Here is a 24013-nt window from a genome sequence, read left to right on the forward strand (position 1 = left end):
GATAAATGCTTCGGACCAGAATACTTCTAATTTGTTTGGTTTTCCTTGCAGGCCAGTCTGGTATTATAAGACTCTCAGTGTTAAAGGGAGTTACTTTGAGGATTATACCAGGAAATTGCTATTTCTGAAGTTTACTTATTTATTTTCATACTGTAGGTTTGCAATTCTGTTGATAAAAGCAATGATTACAGACTATGAATCATTGCAGCAATAATTATTTATTGAGCTAAATAATTTTCCACAATAACAAGGTTTAGATATGCAATACAACTTTTGTTGAAGTTTTCTTTTTTTTTATTCTGTTTCATTAACCAAAGGTTGAATGGATATTCCCAATGTGGCACATCACAGATTGAAATTCATAGTTTATAAAGCGTATCCTTTTACATGAAATAATCAACACTCAATGCAATATTTTCCCTGAATGGTACTGTAGTTAAAAGGGCATTCTTATTTTTTTTATAAATAATGTTTATTGGGACAAGCCCTGTATTCGTTCATTGTAATATATGTCATATCTTTCACAGCAAATCATTCAGGACCTTGCTCAGGATAGTCTATGTATATTTACCTCCTTCACTTCTGTGTTTGATTTAGGCTACTTTCTCATTAGCGTTAGCAGGGTCCGGCAGGCTGTTCCGCCGGGGGACCAGCCTGCCGGATCTGTATGAATGCTGGCCCATGTGTGCTGCTGGAAGTCCGCTCCAGCCCCATTTACTGTAATGGGGACGGGCTGGAGGTCTGGCCGCAGCACAGCAAATATGCCGAGAGGTGGTTGGACAAAAACTGCAGCATACCGGACAACCAGCAATGTTCTAGTACCTATTGTCCACAAGTCAAGGTATAGTAGTAATTGCAATAAACGTTATGTATAAATACCCAGAAAACCCCTTTACATCTACCAAGTATGCTCCATGTCAATAAAGTTTCATTGATGCTTCAAACAACTTTGAAAGGTCTTCTTCAGAGTGCAGTCTGGGGGATAACTTTGTTACTCTTTCCTAAAATGTAAAAGAAAATGTATCATTGTCTGGACATATTTCTTATTTAATAAGAGTTAAAGTGAGTCTTCACTGTTGCCTTAAAGGGGTTATCCCATGACTAAGGTAAAAAATTAGAATCAATCATCATCTAATACATGACAATCTCGTTCCAACAAAGCTAGAACCAGCCCTGTACCTCACATGGATCCAGAGAGCCCCCCTTTTATTGATCTGCTAGATTTATATCAAGCTGGCAGCTCAAGGGGAGTGTCTTTCCTGCTGCAGCTCAGGAGGCGTGTCTCAGCTCTCCCTATCACAGCTCAGGGGGTGTGTCTCAGCTCTCCCTATCACAGCTCAGGGGACGTGTCTCAGCTCTCCCTATCACAGCTCAGGGGGCGTGTCTCAGCTCTCCCTATCATAGCTCAGGAGGCAGTTGAAGGATGAAACTGAGCATGTGCGGCCATCTCAGTGAGCAGGTCAAAGAAATAAGAAAAAAACCACAGGTGGCGCTATACAGATACATTTTGGTTAATAACTCAGTGGCTATGCTAATTTTTTGTTACATGCAATTATAAAAGTATTCAGATCAAGGTGCTGGTTTGAAAACCAGTACACTATTTTTTGTCGGACAACCCCTTTGAACTTGGCAGTAAATAGAACTCAGAGAATTTCTTGAAATTATATTGAAATTTCAGGGCAATTGAAAGTGCTCAGATTGCCCTGAAAAGTCATGTATGACACTCTGAGGTCTTCAATGACTGTATCCAACCCCCTTCAAGCTCTTTAACACCAAGGTAAAATAAGTAATATCAAAGTGACAGCAACACATGATATATGGATATGGGTAAATGTAGCCGGTGGTAACAACCAGCTGTTTAACACTGCTGTTATGCTTTTTAGAATGAAAAATTATCCCTTTTTGGGAAAGATGTCTACAGGTGTTTCCACTACAATATAATAGTGAGTGACGCAGAACAACACGTCAGGTCAGGTACACTTATCTGAGATCAATGGAGGTTTTTAAAGGAACTGTCACAAGTTCAGTGCAACTTAAGCAGAGAATGATATCAGCCAGTAAACTATCAGTGCCACCACGATTAATATTGTAGAATATTTCTGTCTGTGAATTTATTTTATGTAAATTGGGCTGATGGCTGGCTGATACACATTAAGAATAAAAATTAGTACTGTAGCTTTAAATATTGATTGGCAGTGCAAAAAGAGCCCTATTGAACGGCTGTATCCCAGTAACATAGTACATAAGGCCGATAAAAGACATTTGTCCATCCAGTTCGGCCTGTCATCCTGCAAGTTGATCCAGAGTAAGCCAATTTTCCCCACTTTAGGGGAATAAAAAATTCCTTCCCGACTCCAATCAGGCAATCAGAGAATGTCCCCTCGTCACAGTCACAGTCCTGGGGATAAATAGATGATGGGATAAATCTCTGTACTGCCCCCTGATATATTTATACATAGTAATTAGATCTCCCCTCAGTCGTCCTTTTTCAAAAGTGAATAACCCTAATTTAGATAATCTTTCAGGGTATTGTAGTTGCCCCATTCCAGTTATTACTTTAGTTGCCCTCCTCTGGACCCTCTCCAGCTCTGCTATGTCTGGCTTGTTTACAGGAGCCCAGAACTGTACACAGTACTCCATGTGTGGTCTGACTAGCGATTTGTAAAGTGGTAGGACTATGTTCTCATAACTGGCATCTATGCCCCTTTTGATGCAACCCATTATCTTATTGCAGCTTAGTTTGCTGTTTATTTAAATTCCTAGATCCTTTTCCATGTCAGTGTTTTACCATTTAGTATGTACGGGTGACTTGCATTATTCCTTCCCATGTGCATAACCTTACATTTGTCAGTGTTAAACCTCTTCTGCCACTTATCTGCCCAAGCCTTCAATCTATCCAGATCCCTCTGTAGTAGTATACTGTCCTCTTCAGTGTTAATTACTTTACACAGTTTAGTGTCATCTGCGAAAATTGATATTTTACTATGCAAGCCTTCTACAAGATCATTAATAAATATATTGAAGAGAATAGGGCCCAATACTGACCCCTGAGGTACCCCACTAGTGACAGTGACCCAATCTGAGTGTGTACCATTAATAACCACCCTCTGTTTTCTATCACTCAGCCAGTTACTTACCCACACACAGACGTTTTCTCCCAGTCCGAGCATTCTCATTTTATATACTAACCTTTTATGTGGTACAGTGTCAAATGCTTTGGAGAAGTCCAGATATACGACATCCATTGATTCGCCGCTGTCAAGTCTAGAACTTACCTCCTCATAGAAACTGATTAAATTAGTTTGGCATGACCGATCCCTCACGAAGCCATGCTGATATGGCGTTATTTGCTTATTTCCGTTGAGATGCTCTAACATAGCATCTCTCAGAAAACCTTCAAACAGTTTACCCACAACAGATGTTAAACTTACCGGCCTATAGTTTCCGGGCTCTGTTTTTGGACCCTTTTTGAATATTGGCACCACATTTGCTATGCGCCAATCCTGTGGGACATTCCCTGTCAGTATAGAGTCTGCAAATATCACACACTAGCACACTACACTGTGTGACCCTATCCTGTCCCTAGCAAAAACCTCTTTATCAGGGTACTTTTACACTAGCGTTTTTGTTTTCCGGTATTGAGTTCCGTCACAGGAGCTCAATACCGGGAAAAAACTGATCAGTTTTATCCTAATGCATTCTGAATAGAGAGCATTCCGTTCAGGATGCATCAGTTCAGTCTCTCTTACGTTTTTTGGACTGAGAAAATACCGCAGCATGCTGCAGTCTTTTCTCCGGCCAAAAATCCTAAACACTTGCCGGAATGCCGGATCCGGCATTTATTTACATTGAAGTGTATTAGTGCCGGATCTGGACCCAAGTGTTCCGGCAAAACACATGCGTAGAACTTTAAAAATGCAAAAAAAAATAATACCACATCCGGATCCATCTGACAAATGCCATCAGTTTGCGTCCGGATTGCCGGATCTGGCAATCTGGCATCTAACTAACCAGCTGCTATATCTTCCCTAAAACTGTCTCTATTTGACCCTAAACTAGCTGTTTTATGTGTCTAAAGATAATCTTCTTTGAAACTCAGAAGCTTTTATCACACACCATAGGACTACTTCTAAGACAGTGTGGGTCAGGTCCCCGGTAACCCCTTTAATGCTCTAAACAGATTCATTCCCAAAGGGATAACGCATGCATGTGACATAGACTAACTCATTAAAATGATAAATGACTAACTCTTAAAATAATAAAATGAATATTATTCTGAAATACAACAAATATATATTTACAGAATCTACATATACAGTATGCATATCACTCTAGAGGCATGAGGGAGATACACTCTCCATACCCAATTATTCACTTGTACAGAGTTGGCCAGTTCCAAAAAGTAGTGTAAAGCAAAAATGTGATGATCGCCTGATATAGACAGAGGACATACTGAACTTAACGGTATACCAATGCCAAATGCAGCATTGCCATCATCGTGTTTCCTTCTGAAGACAAAACTCCAAGGCTAATAGAGAAGCGCTAGGTCCTAAACTATTAAGAATGAGTGGAACTGTTCATGGCAATTGCATTCTCAAGCCGGCAATCAAAGTGCTGGAGGTTGAAGGGTTGCAAGGGTTTTATATTTATATCCTCCGGATAGGTCATCAACATATCTGACACCCAACAGCCCCCACCAATCAGCTATTTGAAGAGGAGGCGGCACTCCATGCGAGTGCTACTTCCTCTTCCTTACACTGCCAGTCTTCTTACATGCAGCGCCACCTCCTCTTCCAACAGCTGATCGGCAGGGGGTGCCAGGTGTCGGCCCCTCACTGATCTGATATTGGTGATCTATCCATAAATAGTGTTGAGCAAATCATTAACAAGTTAACAAAGTGTACTTCTTTTTGAATTTGAGGAAAAAATTTGATTAGTTATGAAGCCGAATTTCCTCCCACTTCGTGGTAACAAATCAATTTTTCCTAAAATGGCGGTAAAAACAAAAAAATACAGTCACCTCATCCATTTGCTTGTGGAAAGGCAGTTGCGACCATCTTCATTGAGGAAAATACTGCAAATCTTGCACATGCTAACGCGTGACGTATTTGGCGCGTTTTCTTTAATCAAGATGGCCACGACAGCCTCTCAACGAGCAAATGGATAAGGGGAGTATGTATTTTTTGTTTTTAACCCCTGATTAACCTCTGAAATTCCTGAATGTGACTGTTAGATGCCGCGATCAATGTTGAATGTGGCATATGAAGGGTTCAATGACGGGGAGGCGGTGTGATCGCCATTCCCTGTCATTGCACCTGCTACATACAATGGAATGTGATTCGTGATGAAGTAATTCGTAGTGAATCGAATCTCTTTGTGAACTTCGGCGAAGCAGCCAAATCAAAGTTTTGAAAACTTTGCTCATCTCTAGTCATTAATATAAAACCCCTGCACAACCCCTTTAACCCTTCTGATTTCTATTTGAAAGAACTTTTGGACCATAAGGCTACACCTGTATGTTCTGTCTTTAGACTTGCTCTTTTTGGCACATTGTGGGTTCAAAACCTATTTCCCACTAAGGTTTATTCTCAAAGTACATTTGTGTCTATAATTTGCATTACTTTAGGTTTTAAGACCTGGGGATTGCTGCAAACACAGGCACTATACAGCATAAAACCTAAAGTAATGCAAGTATTACAAACCTGTAGGCACTCTACGTGCTGCCACTCGTTGCCTCCGTAAGGCACCGTATTCTCCTCCTCTAACAGCAATGCTTCAAGTTGTCAACATCATCATAATACGACAAGCCATGATTTTTCTCTAGTGGATTCTCATAGAAACCCCCTAGATTTAAAAAAACAAACCTTTGTGTGCTTCTGTATGAAACTGGAGACACACAGAGGTACTATATGGGCACATATAAAGCTATGAGTGCCACATTATGGATCCAAACAACACAGATCCATAATACAGATCTGTAAATGGAAGAGTTTTGAAACTTAGAAGCATCATGCTAAGCTCATTTCTTCTCAATTCATTTAGATTATTTTATACATTTCTGGATAAAAGTGCACCTCATGATCAGCCACATTGTGTGGTTTATGGTAATATTCAAAAAATGTTAAAAGAAAATAAATAAATATGTAATAAATATGTTCTATACACAGGCAAAATGTGGTGAAAGGTAGAGGTCTACTAGATAGTGATGGTCAGTTCGCAGTGTTTGCCAGCGAACACATGCGGGCTGCCATCTTTAGTAAGGTAGACTCACCTGTCCGGCGATGCACAGGTAAACCCTTACCTGTGCCGCGAGCCGGTCTGAAATAAGATGCAGTCACCGGGAGCAGGCAGTTCCGAGAACAGCCCGATGAAGGCCCCCGGCGGCTGTTCTCGGAACTGCCTGCTCCCGATGACTGCATTTGATTTCAGACCGGCTCCCGGCACAGGTAAGGACTTACCTGTGCATCGCCAGACGGGTGAGTCTACCTTACTAAAGATGGCAGCCCGCATGTATTTGCTGGCGAACACTGCGAACTGACCATCACTGCTACTAGATACTATTTTGGCTGAATAACCTAAGGCAGTTTTTTTTTGCTGATAACCCCTATAATTATGTAAACGCCCCATTTGTTTCTGGCTGGTAATGCCAATAAATATGCACTTACTGTATTTGTGACAAGTTAACAGCAGCATTTCAGGGGGTATAATAGGTAATCCCGCTAGTTACTTGGAAATCGTGACAGATGTGCAGTATTTTCAGACTTCTTCTCATAAGAATTAAGAAATGCAAATCATGATATATCTACTGCAAAGAGGGGCCGAACACACTGACAGCTGTTTCCTTCGTAAAGAAGCACCAGTCAAGCACAGACCTCATTGTTGCGCTCCTCCTACCCCTGTATATACACTATGTTCAGTGAGGATAGGACTTTTTATGTAACTGAACCTTATGCGTTCTTCATTATCTATCACAACAGTGTACACTTAGTGGAGAAGGTTTGGAGACCACCCAAGTTTACTTTAAGTATATAGTTCACTCATTAAGGAAGTCTGTCTACTCCATTCTGCTTATAACAGTAATACCATTGCTTGATACAGGACTTGCATAGTTGTGAAAGCATTCCTTGATTTTCCATAAACGGAGTTCAGCTATAGAGAAAATCTATTTAGATGGGATATGCAAATGACTCGGCCAGTGCCAAGTGGGTGGTCAGGAGCATGGCAAGTGCTCAAGCCTGCCCCGTTCCTCCCCTGGCTCATCTCCATTGCTGTTTTACTTCACATATCCCAGCACAGAAATCTTGTGCATGCACAGTGAAAGCCTCCAGACTGCCCATGCGCAGTACATTTCTTTCTTCACCAGTATCAGACATCAGTATGTACTGCACAGGTGTTACCAGGCCATGATGAACTGCACATGCACAGTCCTGGGTTTTTCATCATGTGTATGTGAGATTTCAGCGCAGGGATGTGTGACCTAGAATAGCGATGGAGATTCCAATCATGAGCCAAGGGATGGAACAGGGCAGGACTTACCGTGCTTGGGACTACCCAGTGGACACTTACCACTTGCATATGACTTGATTTTCTCTACAACTGAGGACAGTGATGGCTAACCTCCGGCACTCCAGCTGTGGCGAAACTACGACTCCCAACATGCTCCATTCATTTCTATGGAGTTCTGAAAACAGCCAAGCAAGTTTACATCTTCAGAGTCGTAGTTTTACCGGATGTTAGCCATCACAACTCTAGGATATACCTTTCAAAGTCAGATAGGTGCAGGTCACTTCTATGGGACTGCTGGAAATAGTCAATTCAGCACTCATCTATTTTCAGAACTCCCATAAAAAATAAATGGAGGGCCGCAGCGCGTGTGTGGCTCCTCACTGCTCACTTCAGGGGTCCCGTTCTGGAGATGACAAAACCCCTTTAAGTCCTCTAACCAGAGCTGGTATTACTTTCATTAGGATGCTCAATCGTTTTACTGTTTATATTTTGCAGTGTACGTTATAATACACTCATCATCAAAAATAATAATTAATTCAGATAGAAATGTCAATGTAATGACAGGGCTTCCAATTTTTCAGCAGGATCATGCTTGCCCACACACATCAATGGTTTCTCAGGAATGATTCCGCCAGATTACGTTCCTTGGCCTGTCCAGTCTACAGCTTTATCACCAATCGAGCATTTATGGGACCAGCTGGGACACCTGCTTCACTAACCTACAAGTGTACAGGATCTACAGGACCAGCTGTAACATCTGTGGGCGAATGTTCTGCAGGATACCATACAGAACCTGTATGCCTCCATGTCAAACCGTATCTCATCTTGTATCCAGGCTAGAGGAGACACTGGTCCTAAAGCCTCCTTTCAATTGCACAGTTTTCTCTAAAAAAACTCCTCCTTTTGCTCTAATATTGTAATTACTTACATATATCATCATTACGTTCACACATAGAAAAGTTCATTTGATTCCAACAACTTCTTCTTGATACATTATTTTTTTTGTTAATGAGTGAATAAATGAATAATGTCAATGAGACCAAATTACCTTGTAACTGTAATACATGGATGGCTAGGTCTACCAGAGCGAGAGCAGCTCATTATTAGTGGCTTTCTGCTCTGACTAATAGAGGAACATCCTGAGCAGGAGACCCTGACTCTGACCGCCATATGTCCTAACATGAAACAACCTCAATAATATTGATAATTGTGTCTTTCATTGACCCAGGAGCCAGTCGTACTTTATTCAAGGAAGCAGCAGTCCAAGAGGTCCTGGGAGCTAAATGTCCTGTTCTCTAAAAATATGGCAACAGGGAAGATTTAGGCTACTTTCACACTAGCGTTCGGGGCTCCGCTTGTGAGTTCCGTTTAAAGGCTCTCACAAGCGGCCCCGAACGCATCCGTCCAGCCCTAATGCATTCTGAGTGGATGCGGATCCGCTCAGAATGCATCAGTCTGGCACCGTCTGTCCTCCGCTCCGCTCAGCAGGCGGACACCCGAACGCTGCTTGCAGCGTTCGGGTGTCCGCCTGGCCGTGCAGAGGCAACGGATCCGTCCAGACCTCCAATGTAAGTCAATGGGGACGGATCCGTTTGAATTTGACACTATATGGCTCAATTTTCAAACGGATCCGTCCCCCATTGACTTTCAATGTAAAGTCTGGACGGATCCGTCTGAAGCTACTTTCACACTTAGAATTTTTTCTACAATATAATGCAGACGGATCCGTTCTGAACGCGGATCCGTCTGGGCGGATCCGCTCTGAACGCAAGTGTGAAAGTAGCCTTATTTGCTTGACTTTAGAGAGCTACTTTTAGATGTCATACCTGAGGCAAAGTTCCTGCCACTAATGCAGGAATATCGGCTGTACTGTAACCCACAGCTGCCAAACCATCATCTACATTCAGATCAAAAAGAAATTTCCGCAAAGTGTCTGCCAAGATAAGCCCAGCGTCTTTGGTTTTGGCAGTCCGGACGTCGGCTCCTAAATAAAAACATAAAGTGTTACCTGTAGGTTATAGACGTGTGCAGCAGGCACTGAATCATATTGCAAGCTGAATCTATAAGACATTCATTTGCTTATTTGATTAGGAAACATCACAAACATTAGCTATAATATAAATCTGTGAGGACATTCTCTTAAAGGGAATGTGTCAACAGAAAGTGACCTTTTTTTAAAGGGGGTGTCTGCTTTTGCTATATTGATGACCTATCCTTCAAGTGAATAGGAAGGAGCCGTCCGACTAAAGTGAATGGGGAACTGGAGTTGTAATTACACTTGCCCGCCGCTGCTATGTAGACGGCGAACAGGTAAACAGTGAAGAGAAGGCAGCGCGCCTGTGAGCACTGTGTTCTCTGCAAACAGCTGATCAGCAGTGGTGCAGGGAGTCAAGCCCTGCCAATCTGATATTGATGATCTATCTTGATGATAGGTCATAAATATAACAAAAGTGCAGGCTCGGACTAGCCCACAGGGGTACAGGGGAATCCCCCAGTGGGCCCCTGAGCAAGGTGGGCCCTTAGTCTCTCTCGCCCTGCACAAGTGGCACATAACACAGTAGACTTACTGCACTACATACATATATTGAATGTACAGCACCTCAACCAGCCTATTTTCATATTAAAAAATTGTTAGATTATTTATTATATTTGAATGTATCCATACGGTGGGCCCCCAAAATAAATTTTACTGGTGGGCCCTAGGAACCCCAGTCCGACACTGCAAAAGTGGACAACTCCTTTAAATCATGTTTTTATGTTAAACATTCTTAAATAATTTTAAATTTTCCATGTGCATATCTATATTCAAAAAAAGAAACATACAATCCTTCAGTTTTTACACTGGCTGCTAAGCCTAATAATTGTCGCAGTGGAGAGTGGGGGAAAACTCCCCACCGAACACCGTAAGGAAAACGGAACAGAAACTAGGCCTGGATGCTGGGATAAGGGAGCAGGTCACCTCCTAAAGCATCCCTAATCCTCGCCCCGACTCCTATCTGTATGAGCGAACCTAGATGGTAGGAGGTCTCATACACAGGAACATGGGCCCTAGCTGACCCTTAAGATCCCTGGAATAAAGTCAGTACTGAGACACCCTGTTCATCCACAACAATGATGAACAGGAGTCTCTACAGGCCTAGCAGCAAGGAGAGGAGAAGTCAGTGAACAGCAACTGGATCGGCAGGTAAGAACCTAGTGATACAACAACACACCAGAACAACTAGCACTTACCTGCCACAGCAACATGATGGAACACCGACACCAATAACTACCTGGACCCCCATGCGGACAGGAGGCATGACGGCACCAGGCAGAGCTGCTCACTGACTTGTGGAGCCCTCTCATCAACAGACAGACAGGGGAAACGTCTAGCAAACATGCTGGACTACAAACACCAACAGACCAGACATGTAAGAACAACTAGACATATAACGAAACCCACACCATACAAAGAGACATGTAAGGAAGGGTAGAGGACAGAACAACAACGGGAAGACATTGGAGAGACAATGATGTCAAACTAGGTGGCCCTCACACTGGACAGATGGAATCTCCAGCACAGGAGCATAACTCTGGCACCAACAGAGGCTGGAGGACAACTGAAACTCCAGGCTACCAGCCACAGGCAATATAAGCACATAGTGACTACACCTAGCCAGGTAGTTAACCCCACAAGCATGTTGCCCCAGGCAACCAGCATGTACGGCTATCATGTCACGACGAACAACAACACGACCGTGACACAGCCATGACAATAATAGGTGCCACTTCATAGTCTGTACAGATCAATGTATTGCAGTTATCTACTTATCATTACAGACAGGATTAGAATGACAGGTATCACCTCTGTATAGATAACACAGGATCCACCATTTACAATATGTGATATCACAGCTTATCTACTGCCTCCTGCACAGGTCACAGAACATGCCTAGAAAACTCTCCTACAGAAATCAATGAGTCCACCTCAGACTATTGTGACTATGGCTCCGGGGGTCTGGTTTGGTTTGGATACTTGTCCTTTGCAAGGTCTGCCTAGTCCTGGGAATATCAACAGTGTCAGAACTATTGTAGGTGGAGTGTGAGATTGGCGCCGATTCAAAATTGCAGCAGACAAGAGAGCAGAAAGCCAGAGACTCTGGTGTGCAGCAGTCAGGCGTGTATGCTGTCCGTCTGCGCACGCCTGAGAGTCAAGAGCAGAGGATATTGACTGAGTTACAGGGAGTCACTGTGTCTGTTGCTGCCAGACCGTCACATACATGGTTAAGGCATGCCTCCCAAAATGATATGCAGTTTTACCTTGTCATAGAATGTGTTTACGGTTCAAAGAGTAAGGAAGTGAACCCTTTGGAATTACCTGGATTTCTGCAAAAATTACTCATAAAATGTGGTCTGATCTACTTAAACTAGTAACACACATAGTTGTATCAGTCATAACTTTCATATCTGCCAATCTGGTATTATTGACCTATCCTAAGGATCCTAGGTCATCAATATTAAAATCCCAGAAAACCCCTTTAATCTTATTAAAATGCTATCCAGAAATATTGGTGAACTGAAAGACATTATTTGCAGGGAGGAATACTCCAAAATTTCTCCACCATATCCTGCAAACCTATTTTGTAGCTACGGGAAACGTTTGGTGGAGATGATTGCTGCTAAGTTCAAGGGTCTGCTCAATAACAGACATGAATGGAACAACTACATTTATGTAATTAGTTCAGGTACTTTGTGTTTGGCCATAACTGTGAATTAGAGAAGTCGGACCACATTTTATTAGCAATCAATGCAGAAATCCAGATAAATCCAAAGGGTTCACTTACTTTCTTTTTGTGTAGTTGTGTCAGTTTTGTGGCATTTATTTGCTGAGATTTGTGCAAAACAAAACCAAAAAAACCCACAGGGATAAAACAACTACAATGCCACTAAACAGCACCTGAATGGGGCTTGCAGAAATCCATGTGCATTCAGATGAGTGGAAGTGATATTCAGTTGCAGAACTTTTGTGAAGTCGCCCTAATATGAATTTTGCCTTCCATAAAAGATGAAGCACTGGGTCTGACTTGCTAGGTCTAAAAGTGTGCACCATATTTATCAGTCTAATGGCAGAAATTTATTGTGCCATGTGTACAGATAAAATTGTGTCTGTTTCCAAATATTCATCAGTCTTAAAGGTTTATCGGTCCCATAAATATCTTTGTGACTGTATTAATAAATCTGTCTGATTTTTCTTTTTACTGATACATTGATTTCTAATTTCAAAAGTGGAATGTGATTATACAGTGACACCTAGTGGTAATGTGAGGTAATGACTGCAACAACATTCAAATACTGTTTAAGTCTGTAAATTATAGCTTCTACCAACTAGTGCAAAACTGGCTGTATTGGCCATCATAAAAGTATCTAGGTAATAAACGACTGAATGATGTTTAAAACAGTAGATATATTACATTACAGCTTGATTGTTTAAAAAATGATCGGTTTTTCTATCATAATTGCCATAATAATATCAAGCATATTAAAGATTACTGAATTATAGCACATGCACTACACTAGCCAGAGAAGAGGGATCCTAACAAAAATAGCAGACCCATCCCGTCCATGTTTTATCTGGCCAGGGCAATGTGTGAGCAGTTGCACCTTCCCCTAGTGATGTCATCAGTTCAGCTGGTCACTTGTATAAAGCCTCATTCACACTGCACACATACCCATTCATTTTAATGTGTGTATTCACACATTTGTGTTTTAGCACGGTCCATGGGTCTGTGGTTTTAGCACGGAAGCATGCTATATTTTTCCATCATGCACATTATAGTCTATAGGTCTGTGAAAACCACTGATGCAACGTGTTTCACGGATCCTTAAGAAGAGATGCTTTGAAAATTATTTGCTGCACAATGTCCGTGAAACATGGATGACACAATGACAGCAAAAAACGGACACATGGACCACACTCGTATCCTTCATGGACATCTTCACGGAGGCATCAATGACCACCTTTTCATGGATTTGAGCATGGACAGGGACGTATGAATGAGGCTTTAGTGGTGTACATCCACATCCGTTTTATATGCTGCAGACTTTTCCTGAAGGAAACTGCAGCCTTGCAGGCAGAAAATCTGCTGCATTTTACAGTAGTAGCTAAGTGGGTGAGATTTGAACAAATTTCATTCACACACTGCATAAAGAATCCATCCAGAAATTGACAAGGAAAATATAAATTTATGCAGTGGATTTCTGCTGCAGATTTCAACTTTTGCAATGCATAGGATAAAATATACAGTACTATCCTGTGTGGACATACCTAAATTGGTATCTCCTTCTAAGTTAAACCTAATAGTTCTTGAAATTCTTACCAAGTATCTCTGCTGCCTCCAGGTGGCGCTCTGGGCACATAGCTGCAGTGAAGGAAAATACTGCTGGTGATGTGAGCACTACTGAAAGTCCATGAGGCTGGTGAAAGACAAATTTGTTAGAACCAGATTAAAGGGGCTTTCTGGGGTCAATATTTATTTTCTGAAAAGAAGCTTTATTCACCTTTACCTTTCCGATGCTGCTCTGGTTCCCCCAGATCTCCACTTCTTATCCTGTCTCGACATAGTAAAAATACCAGCTCAGCTAATCACTGACTGATGCCGGTCACTACTAAGGCTAGTGATTAGCTGATGGGGATTTTCCTGGCATTTCAGGCATGTCGAGCTGGAAAAGGAAATGGAGAGCAGAGAAGACCAGAGCCGTGTCAGAACAGTAGCGGTGGGAGATCGGTGGAGGTGAGTAATAACTCTTCTTTATTTTCAACAGTTTCTGGCCTGTTCTTTTTTTTTTTTTTAAGTAAGGTGATACATAAAAAAAAAAATGCAATTCTGTTTAACTTTCTAAAACATTAAAGGGAACCTGTCATCAACTTTATGCTGACCTTCCTGAGGGCAGCATAAAAAAGTGACAGAAATGCTGATGTCAGCGGTGTGTCACTCATGGGCTAAAAGTAAGTGGTTGCCGAGAACCAGCATCATAATCATTGCAGCCCAGGCCTTGAAAAAAGTCAAATCTACCTTAGGCTACTTTCACACTAGAGTTCATAGGTCCGTTCGTGAGCTCCGTTTGAAGGAGCTCACGAGCGGACCCGAACGCCTCTGTCCAGCCCTGATGCAGTCTGAATGGAGCTGATCCGCTCAGACTGCATCAGTCTGGCGGCGTTCAGCCTCCGCTCCGCTCAGCCTCCGCACGGACAGGCGGACAGCTGAACGCTGCTTGCAGCGTTCAGCTGTCCGCCTGGCCGTGCGGAGGCGAGCGGATCCGTTCAGACTTACAATGTAAGTCAATGGGAACGGATCCGCTTGAAGATGACACCATATGGCTCAATCTTCAAGCGGATCCGTCCCCCATTGACTTTACATTGAAAGTCTGAACGGATCCGATCAGGCTACTTTCACACTTAGAATTTTTTCTAAGTTATTAATGCAGACGGATCCGTACTGAACGGAGCCTCCGTCTGCATTAATATGATCGGATCCGTTCAGAACGGATCCGATCGAACGCTAGTGTGAAAGTAGCCTTAGAAGAGTCATGGTTATTCCTAATCTCCTGCTCTCTCACCCATCTGCTTATGATTGACAGTTCTCTCCTAGAAAAAAAGGGAGAAAACTAGGTAGAAGACTGTCAGTCATCGGCAGGTGGGGGGGGGGGGGAGCAGGAAGTCATGGATAACCATGACTCTTCTCATGTGGCCGTGACTCTTTTCCAGGCCCAGTCTGCAATGATTGTGATGTTGGTTCTCGGCAACCACTCACCTTTAGCTTTTAAATGACAGAGCGCTGAAATCAACTCGCCTGTCTCTACTTTATTCTGCCATTAGTATGGGCAGCATAAAGTTGATGACGGGTTCCCTTTAAATTCTACAAGAAATATTATAAATATTCTTTAAGAAAATACATGTACTGTAACTAGAAGACTTATAGCAAAAGTAAAATGAGTCTCTATTTAAAAGGCAACACAGGCTCCATGCCCAATAATCTGCTCACACCCAACCCTATGGGACACTATAACACTTAAAGTAACACAAGTGTCAGCTTGTCGCTATTCTTTTTTTTTTCTTTTGTACCGCCATCACAGTAAAATTCGTTCATGAAGCTTCACATATTTTAGAAGTTATATCAAGATAATTAATTAGGTACACCATCTATGTCTGATTATGGGTGGTCCCACCAAGAATGAAGGGGCATTAGCTCTTCGGGAACCATTATGTGTTTCGCTAATATGTAGCGTTTAACTACTTCAGATTACAACTTACATGGCTTCAATGTGTAAATACTTATGGACCATGACTTGCGATTATAATTGCAGATTTTCTGCTAAAAATCTCGATCATAAGATCTGCAAATCTCTGTATATCAATGCGATTACCGTACTTGATGACTTGCTAATTAAACCACCCATCTAAAATGGGCATCCAGTCCATACCATGTGACTATAGCAAGCAGTTATATTGCTTAACTCATGAACGACCAACAACATAATTATACATCATGGTCGCAAAATTATGGAGGGGCTGGTGAGAAAAGGAGCAGGGCTTACTGAAAGGGTTGGAGGCTACCACAGCCCACTGGATTTACTATGAAAAACTGTAAAGAAAGGAATCTATGTGTATAAATGCACATCCTTATCAAACGTGATTAAAATTCTTATATTGTGTGAAATTTCGTGGCTCTACCTGTGACCTCATTCTAGTACATAATGCCTCATGAAAGAAATATATCACATATATTTCTGAAACCATAAAACTAGAACAGAACAGATTTTTGCATTACAAGAAAAAAAGTGTCAAAATCAAGGAAAAATAATAACATTGAAGATATATTTACCACAATTGGGTGATCCACATTGTAATCTTTGGCTCGGTATGTCTTCACTAGCCCTGCAATTGGATATGACATCCCATGGCTGCAAAAAAAAGATATAATCATGGATTGTTATTTTTATAGTATGGGAGTTATAAATTTAAAGGAAACCCGTCAACATGAGCTTTACTGTTAAACCAGACACAATGCCTTGAAGGTCTAGCTCAGCAAATGCAGGAATATGTGCACCCTTGCCCCTCCTGCTTCTTCTGCCAGCACCTTCCTGTCTTTGGCTGACACGGCCAGGATCCTACATAGTCCTCTTGCCTGGCCCTGTCAATCAAGAAGAAGAAGAATAAGGGACTGGTAGAGGAAGTAGGAGGCGCAGAGGTGCACAGAGTGGCTTGGGCCCACCCTTGTTGCACTTAACTCTTCGTTTGCATATAGATTGAAAGAACTTTTTCTCCAGAATAGAGAAATGTTCCAGACAGAGACAGGTGTGGGTAATGAAGATGCCACCTGGTTGGTCAACAAAGAAACTGTGGAGCTGCTCTACTGGTGATCTGTCTGGGCCATCGGGTGCCTGTTCATCATGTGTTCATGCCCTCACATAAACATACCTTCTAACAGCTAGTTCAGAACGGCCGAGATGGCAGGCAATTTGTCAAATGACCATCCTGTTTCTCTCAATCCAATGATGTGCTCCCTCTCAAAATCTGTCAACTGGGCAAAATGTCTTGTGTTCGACTGTGTCGTAGATGCATGTCTAGCTGTCAACGATCTCACACCAAGAGGTACACCACCCAAAAGTAGCCTATGAGAGCCTTTTTATGGAGTAGTGGGGGAAGTACCTTTATGCCCTATTGTGGCAAGAGCCACTGTCTAATCAGACCACACCTGTAATGATTTATATATCTGCCTGAGACATAACTGTATGCCGGGTTTGTAGCAGAATGATATTTTTTTCTGTGTGTGTAATTTTTTTGTCAATGAGTATATTTTACTTTACTCTTCAAGATAATAGGATTATGGTGATACCTTTTTTTTTATAGTTTTTCCATATGACAATACTTTTGCACAAGAAATACACTTTAAAAAAATTAAGACATAATTTGTTTTTGAGAAGTATTTTTTGTAGGACAACTTGTGCTTTTCAATGGCGCCATCTTGGAGTACATATAATTTATTGGTTATGTTTATTAATTCTTTCTCTTTTTCAGTGTTTTTTTTTTACGGCATTTACTATGGAGTATAAATGACATGTGAACTCTATTCCCTGGAAAACTATGCTTACATTGATAGCAAATGTATATGCAGTGCACCTGGAAGAGGGAGCAGGGCAGAGGACACGAGTGGTTGCAGTGGCAATGATGGGACTAGTTGTACTCACAGTGGCTGCCTTCACTCTGCCGCTCCCTGAATGGTGCAATGATGGAAGGGGAAACCTGTTTTTCCTTGGGCGGCACCCTGGTTTTGGGGTTTTCCTCACTGATGGTGGTTCAGGGTGCCCTTGATGTAGGTGAGTTTTTAGGGGTGCAAGGCAAGGTCCCAGTACAGTTCGAGGCAATTGTAGTGCCCTGAAGCAAGGAGTACTTTGAAATTTTTGGACATTTGCCTATTTCCCCTATGCAAAGTTACTTACATTATTTATCTTGAACGGGTTAACTTATACTGTTTATTACTGTGTTACTGCATTATATATATATATTGTGATATACATCCTGTTAATTGTCACTGTATTTACATGGCCCTGTGGAAAGGGTTAATGAATACTGAGAGACTGTTAGGGCTTTGATTGAGAAGCTGGTAATTTTCCACAGCTGCCATAGGGTTTAAAGAAGACCATGTTTTGGAGGGAAAAACACAGGCTTGTTGTACCATCAAAAAGAAGACAACCTGACCTTTTAAATGTCTGGTTTTAGCTATGTTGTTATGTCTGGAAACTTTATTTTTTTTTTTTATAGTATCTTTTTATTTTATTTTATTCAATTCGTACAAAGCATAACAAACATTACAATACAGACAATCATCCTTTGAGTCCAGTACAAATCAAATACATGGGATTAATCATAACCTCTCCTCATGACCCAAGTGCAGGTCAGAAGCGATATCAAGTTCAGTATAAATATTACCCATCCAGCTCTACCTGAGGATAATTAGAAGTACCGCCCATACACACACACATTCACACCACCCTCACTGGTCGAAACAGTTACTCCGTCATCTATGACACCAGAGTCTGGGCTTCAATCCAAGGGTCCCATATCTTCATGAAGCGATCAGGGGTCCCTCTTTTCTCATATACGAACTTATATAAACCAAGATCCGCATTAATTAAATGTACCCATTGTTGCATAGTAGGATTTTTAGGAGGTTTCCAATTGAGAAGGATAGTTTTCCTAGCATAGTATAAGAGTATTCTGTAAAGCTTTCTTGGAAACTTGTTTTTGTCTGGAAAACCTGCATTGTCATTGCCATTGAGTATCATTGAAGCTCTAATGTAAGTCTATACCAGACGGGAGCTGAAACAATGTATCTGTTTTTGCTGAGTTTCTCCACACCACCTTTCCACTAGAAGGTTCTAGCAAAAACTGTATATTAGGAGAGCAGTCAGAGCCCCTAGTGTGCTACAGTTAGGCAACAGTGCTTGGAAGAGGAGACTCTGCCAGACTACTGAGTGACCAGAAGAAGATGCTGAGACGGGGATACGCTGCCATAGACCCTGGATCACCAGCCTTTGTGAAGAGAAAGAGGGACAGCTAGCTCAGGCCTTTCCTCAGCATCAAACCCTTCTTCTGCCAGGGAGGAGACTGGAGAAGCCAGTCCTATGCCTCACCTGTATTGTTTTGTACCTGAATTCCTCCAGTAAAGAAGCACACTGGTTTACTGCAGACCCTGACTCTCTGGACTTTATTCCCATTGGCGTGCACCACGCCTTACCATCCCTTACGGAGAGCAGCAACATGTGGTGACACCTCAACAGTGTCCAGGGGACCCAGCGTAGCGTTGGGGCCACCCGAAACCCGTCTACTGCATTATGTTGTATTGTAGCAATGCAGGTGTTGGCGCACACAGCGATGAGGTTGATGTTAGTGCAAACAGTTCACTTTTCTAAAAGGTTTGGCTAGATGGTTCACACAAGCATGTAAACCTAAGCACAGTCTTTACGGGTGGCTTATGCAATTTTCCCAAAGACCGTGTGTAGGGAAGAGTAGGCAGTGTACTAGTCCACTCTTAGTCTCTCTTTCTGCAATCAGACTGTACAATCTCTCCAGTACAGCCTAATGTGTACAGTTTCTCAATATATCTGTATCCCCCTCAATCTCTATTCTCTTCAAAATGCAGGGTGTAGTTTTTTTTCCTTCAAACAGATGGCCAGTTTGCCTCTTAATTATGGTGAGGGCCCTGAGGTTTTTTGCCTCAGTCAATATGCAGGAAAGTCTATAGCCCAAAGTGCAGGCGTTAACATTTCTGACAAATATTTCCAGCACTCTCCCTTTTCAATGGTCGCTCGATCTTCTGCAAAGCTCAGTGTCTTTCTCAGATGATGTTTCTGTATCAGGCTATTTCTGCTCCTTCTTCAGCAGCAGCTTCTTCACACAATGCTTACTGACTAAATGCTTACCGACTAACTGCACAGCAGCTTCTGAAAAACTACAGTGGAGCCAGCTAACCCCTAGCAACTACCCAGCAATGAAGCCATGGGCCTAGCTTAGTTAACTCTCTTCTCCTAACCCCACATGTCTATTAAAGTAGTTTATATGTAAGCCCCTTTAGGGAAGGCTATTTACAGGCTTTCTGGATCTCATTGATAATAGAAAACACATTTCTGTTAGATGATGCGGTGGAAGTATACAAAAGTTACAGGATATAGTGCGTGGGTTCTAAAACTTACCAGAGATGTACCCCTGCATTCCCAAAGCCTATTCCAGCAAATGAACTTGCCAGATGCATCGAGAATCGAGCTTCACGGTCATCTGGGTCCTTCACAGCTCTGTTAACAGTAAAATGGAAGTACATTACTAAATTCTAACTGTATAGAAATAATAAAATGTTTGCATTTTCTGGAATATATCATACAAAAAACAATGAACTATTTCTGCAGTAACTGCGGCTTAAGTGACCATAGAAGCTTGTATAGAAGTTAGCAAATGTTAATCTACCGTTTCAAGTACTTAGCGACAATCCTCAATGCATGTATGGCCCACACATCACTAATTGGGTTGCTCCCTTGGTAGGCTGGGCGGTTGATTGGATTGGTAGGACAAGGGCTGCGCATATTATATGGTATGGCAGTATAGGATTCCAGAGAATGGCTGTAATAAATATCAAATGTCTCATTGTTCATTATATAAAAATAATTAAAAAAAATAAAAAATATAATAACAGTAATAGAGACCTATAGATTCTCACCATAATACATCAAATCCGCTATTGGCAACCACTCTTTCTGGCATGTGTAACGTGTGGTCTGGGTCAATCAGTCCCAGAGTTGGCTTTATGGCTCTTGATGCAATACCTACAAGTAAAAAATCACAACAACTTTATTTGTAGTACATATATGAGGCTGCATACAAATTGTACAATAACTATACTGCCTCAGTACAAGGTTAAAGTTATTTTCTGGGATCAGCATATTGATGGCCTATCCTCAGGCCATCTGATTGATGGAGGTCTGACTCTGTGCACCCCGAGCAGATCAGTTGTTTCAAAAGGCCTTGGTGCTCATGCGAACACTGCAGCCCCTTCAATGTCTACTTTGGTTTATTGAGCTGCATACTGACTACTTAGTAGTAAAGGTGCAGGGGACTGCAACTTTGTTTCATTCCCTTGGACTACTATATATGAGTTGCAGGTAAAAGAATTGAAATAAACATTGAAGAAGCCCTAGCCCATTCAAATAGCTGATAGGCAGTGGTGTTGAGAGTCCGTCCCCCAGCACTCTAATAGTGATGCATATCTTAGAGTGTACCTGAGTTAAAAAAAAAAAAAAAAAAAAAAAGTCGCATAACGGCTATGCTTCTTTGTACAATCAAGGAACAGGTCTTTTTGGGGCTTCTCTAATGTCTTTATCCGTCATATAATTCCCTGTTTCAGCTAGATGCATTTCACTCAGAAGCAGGGGGCATCTCCCTTCTGCCAGCACTGTACTGCTGTGATGTCCTTTTCTTTACTTCCAAGTTCCCACTATATTTGATTTCAGCTCTGCAGCTCACAGAACAGATAAGGAGGGGAAAGTCACACTTAAAGACACGAAGAAAGCACCTATTATCTTCAAAAGCTGTGTAGAAGCAGTTCTTTTATTAGGCTCAGGATCTCGGCTAGTTGGCAAGCCGTCTCCTGGGTCTCTGTTACCAGGGACGGATCTTGCCTGACAACAGGCAGTGGACTGCAAATCAGGTGGAGGTGAGGCCCCTAATGGCCATGACTTTACAGCTTTTTTTCAGGTGGATGCAGGCATATTTTTTAAATGAACTGATTTAGAAATTGCTAGTTACACCGTTGTCTATTAAATAGAATGAAATTGTGTGAAAGTATAGTGACTCTCTCTGTACCCTGGGAAAACTTTTGATATGTCAAACATTTTTATTGGTGGAGACATGAATGTTGAGACCCTCACCTATTGTTACCAACAGAAGCACTCACATAGTGCACTCTCTCACACTACAGGAGATAGAACTCAGCACTCTCTCACACTATAGGAGACGGACTCAGTAGAAAGTCTATGGGCCCGCCTAAATTCCATTGCCTTCATTGAGGAGAGATTACATGCCATTTGAGCTCTTCTCCCTCCTCGTTCTAACGATTAGCAGGGGTCTCAGAGCTTGGAATCCTACTGATCAAAACTTTTGACATGTCATCAAATGTTCACCCAAAGCACAAGGACACGTTAAAGGATTTGGACACATTTGTAAAAAAAAAAAAAATTACACAAATTTATTTATTTTGGGGAGGGGTTCTATTTATCTATCTTTTTTCGTTTTTGATTCTGCAGCCTGCTTCCTATGCACAGCAGGCTGCTCTCACTGAGTTAAGAGAATCCGTCATCTGATGGATTTTCTGTAACTCTTCCTGTGTACACACGGGAGTGCGCACTGTCTCCCTCCCCAGGATGGCAGAGCAGTCCAGAGCAGACTGTTCAGGCCATTTTACTCCCTGGAAAAAGACTAATGGGTATTTTTACGCATGGTCTTTTTCTAGTCAGGAGCGCTGTATCCGAGGCTGCCAGGTCCAGCACACATGAAGCCCCTCCCCTATCCTGAGAAGCCCCTCACTGACATCTCTCTCACCCAGCTCCAGACTACATTGTGGTTACAGGCAGGGCCGGACTGGGACAAAAAATAGGCCCCGGGCATTTTTGACTGAGTAGCCCAATCACATGACCCCCAACAGGCCACACCCCCTTGCAGTCTAGGGGCGGAGCCAAACCGGAAGCCCAATTGAGGGGCAGGGCCAGTCACCAGTAAGATAGAAAAGCTTCAGCCAACACACAAGCTTCTTTGGGGGTCCCCAGGTGACATTAGGGGTCTTAGAGACCCCTAATGTCTCCATAAAGAGGACCTGCCAGTGTCCCTGTGCTATCACATAGGGGGATTGTCACCCCCCTATGTGATAGCAATAACATTAGGTGTAAAAAAATAAATAAATAAAAAGTCACATACAAAGAAATGTAAAAAAAAAAATTTACACATTACATATCGCCACAAACGTTGGAGTGCGAGCAATAATTTTAGGCCCATCAATCACTGACAGCGCTAAACTGATGAGCGGTAAAAGCTTGTAAATTGTCTCCTATGGCCAATTTTGGGTATTGTAATTTTTTGAGGTTTGTGGGCGCGCACGCAATTTTAAGGCTTCACATGTTTAGTGTCTTTTTACCCGACGTAACCCCGACTCTTATATTGTACCAAAAAATTGGGTAATAATAATTGTTTTATAATTTAATATGGGGAAAGTTTTTTTTTTTCAAGATTGACGGTAGTTTTTCCTTACTATAGTAAAAAATTAATACCACCAATAGAAAGCTCTATCTGTCCCCAAAAATTATATAAAATTCATTTCAGTACAGCGTTGCAGCGCTGAATACTGGAAAATGGCCTAGCCAGTAAGGGGGTTTAACAGAGCCAATAACCCTGCACAGATGCCCCAGAGCCATTAACCCCTCACAGATACCCCAGAGCCGCCATATACCCCTGCAAAGATACCCCTACCTTGATCTGTGAAGGGATGACTCCAGCCTCAAGCTCCTCAGGGTGTCTCTCAAGCTGCTGCTTTCAGTCAGGGGCCACAGTCAGACACTGCATGCAACTTGGTCCCCTGCCGACACTGGCGCTCAAACTGGTCTGTCCGTTCTTCTCCTGCACACCAGGGGTCCTACTGGGCAGTGTGACTGAAGCTGTCTGCCAGAATTCAGCATGCAAGCCCCCCATGCCCCATCTGCCAGTGCAGGCACTTAAGAAGTCAGACCCAGCTGGGCTCCTAATGTAAATGAGCTCCTCTCATTGCGCTGCTCAGAGGCAGAGCAGACAGATGGAAACGAGCGCTGGTCTGTCAGGGTACTAGTGCAGTATGCATCAGCCTGCTCAGATGACTAACGCTCGTTTACACAGGGGCGTAGCTAGAAATGACTGGGCCCCATAGCAAAAAAAAAATCAGGGCCCCCCCCTACC

At 42.3% G+C, this 24013-nt stretch overlaps 1 protein-coding gene across 1 annotated transcript in view; it reads right to left on the minus strand.

Annotated features, from left to right (window-relative positions):
• Positions 1-202: 202 nt before the first annotated feature.
• The window catches only part of ADHFE1 (alcohol dehydrogenase iron containing 1), a 53290-nt gene continuing 29479 nt past the window's right edge, over positions 203-24013 (minus strand). Inside the window, exons 9-15 of the mRNA XM_044294835.1 lie at positions 20757-20862; positions 20507-20659; positions 20239-20337; positions 16368-16446; positions 13863-13959; positions 9333-9490; positions 203-1001 (exon numbers count right to left, since the gene is read on the minus strand). Of these exons, the coding sequence (XP_044150770.1) occupies positions 918-1001; positions 9333-9490; positions 13863-13959; positions 16368-16446; positions 20239-20337; positions 20507-20659; positions 20757-20862 (776 nt within the window). The 3' untranslated portion in view covers positions 203-917. The remainder of the gene's footprint in view (positions 1002-9332; positions 9491-13862; positions 13960-16367; positions 16447-20238; positions 20338-20506; positions 20660-20756; positions 20863-24013) is intronic.

This window comes from Bufo gargarizans, chromosome 5 (genome assembly GCF_014858855.1).
Source record: "Bufo gargarizans isolate SCDJY-AF-19 chromosome 5, ASM1485885v1, whole genome shotgun sequence".
Lineage (NCBI taxonomy): Eukaryota > Metazoa > Chordata > Amphibia > Anura > Bufonidae > Bufo > Bufo gargarizans.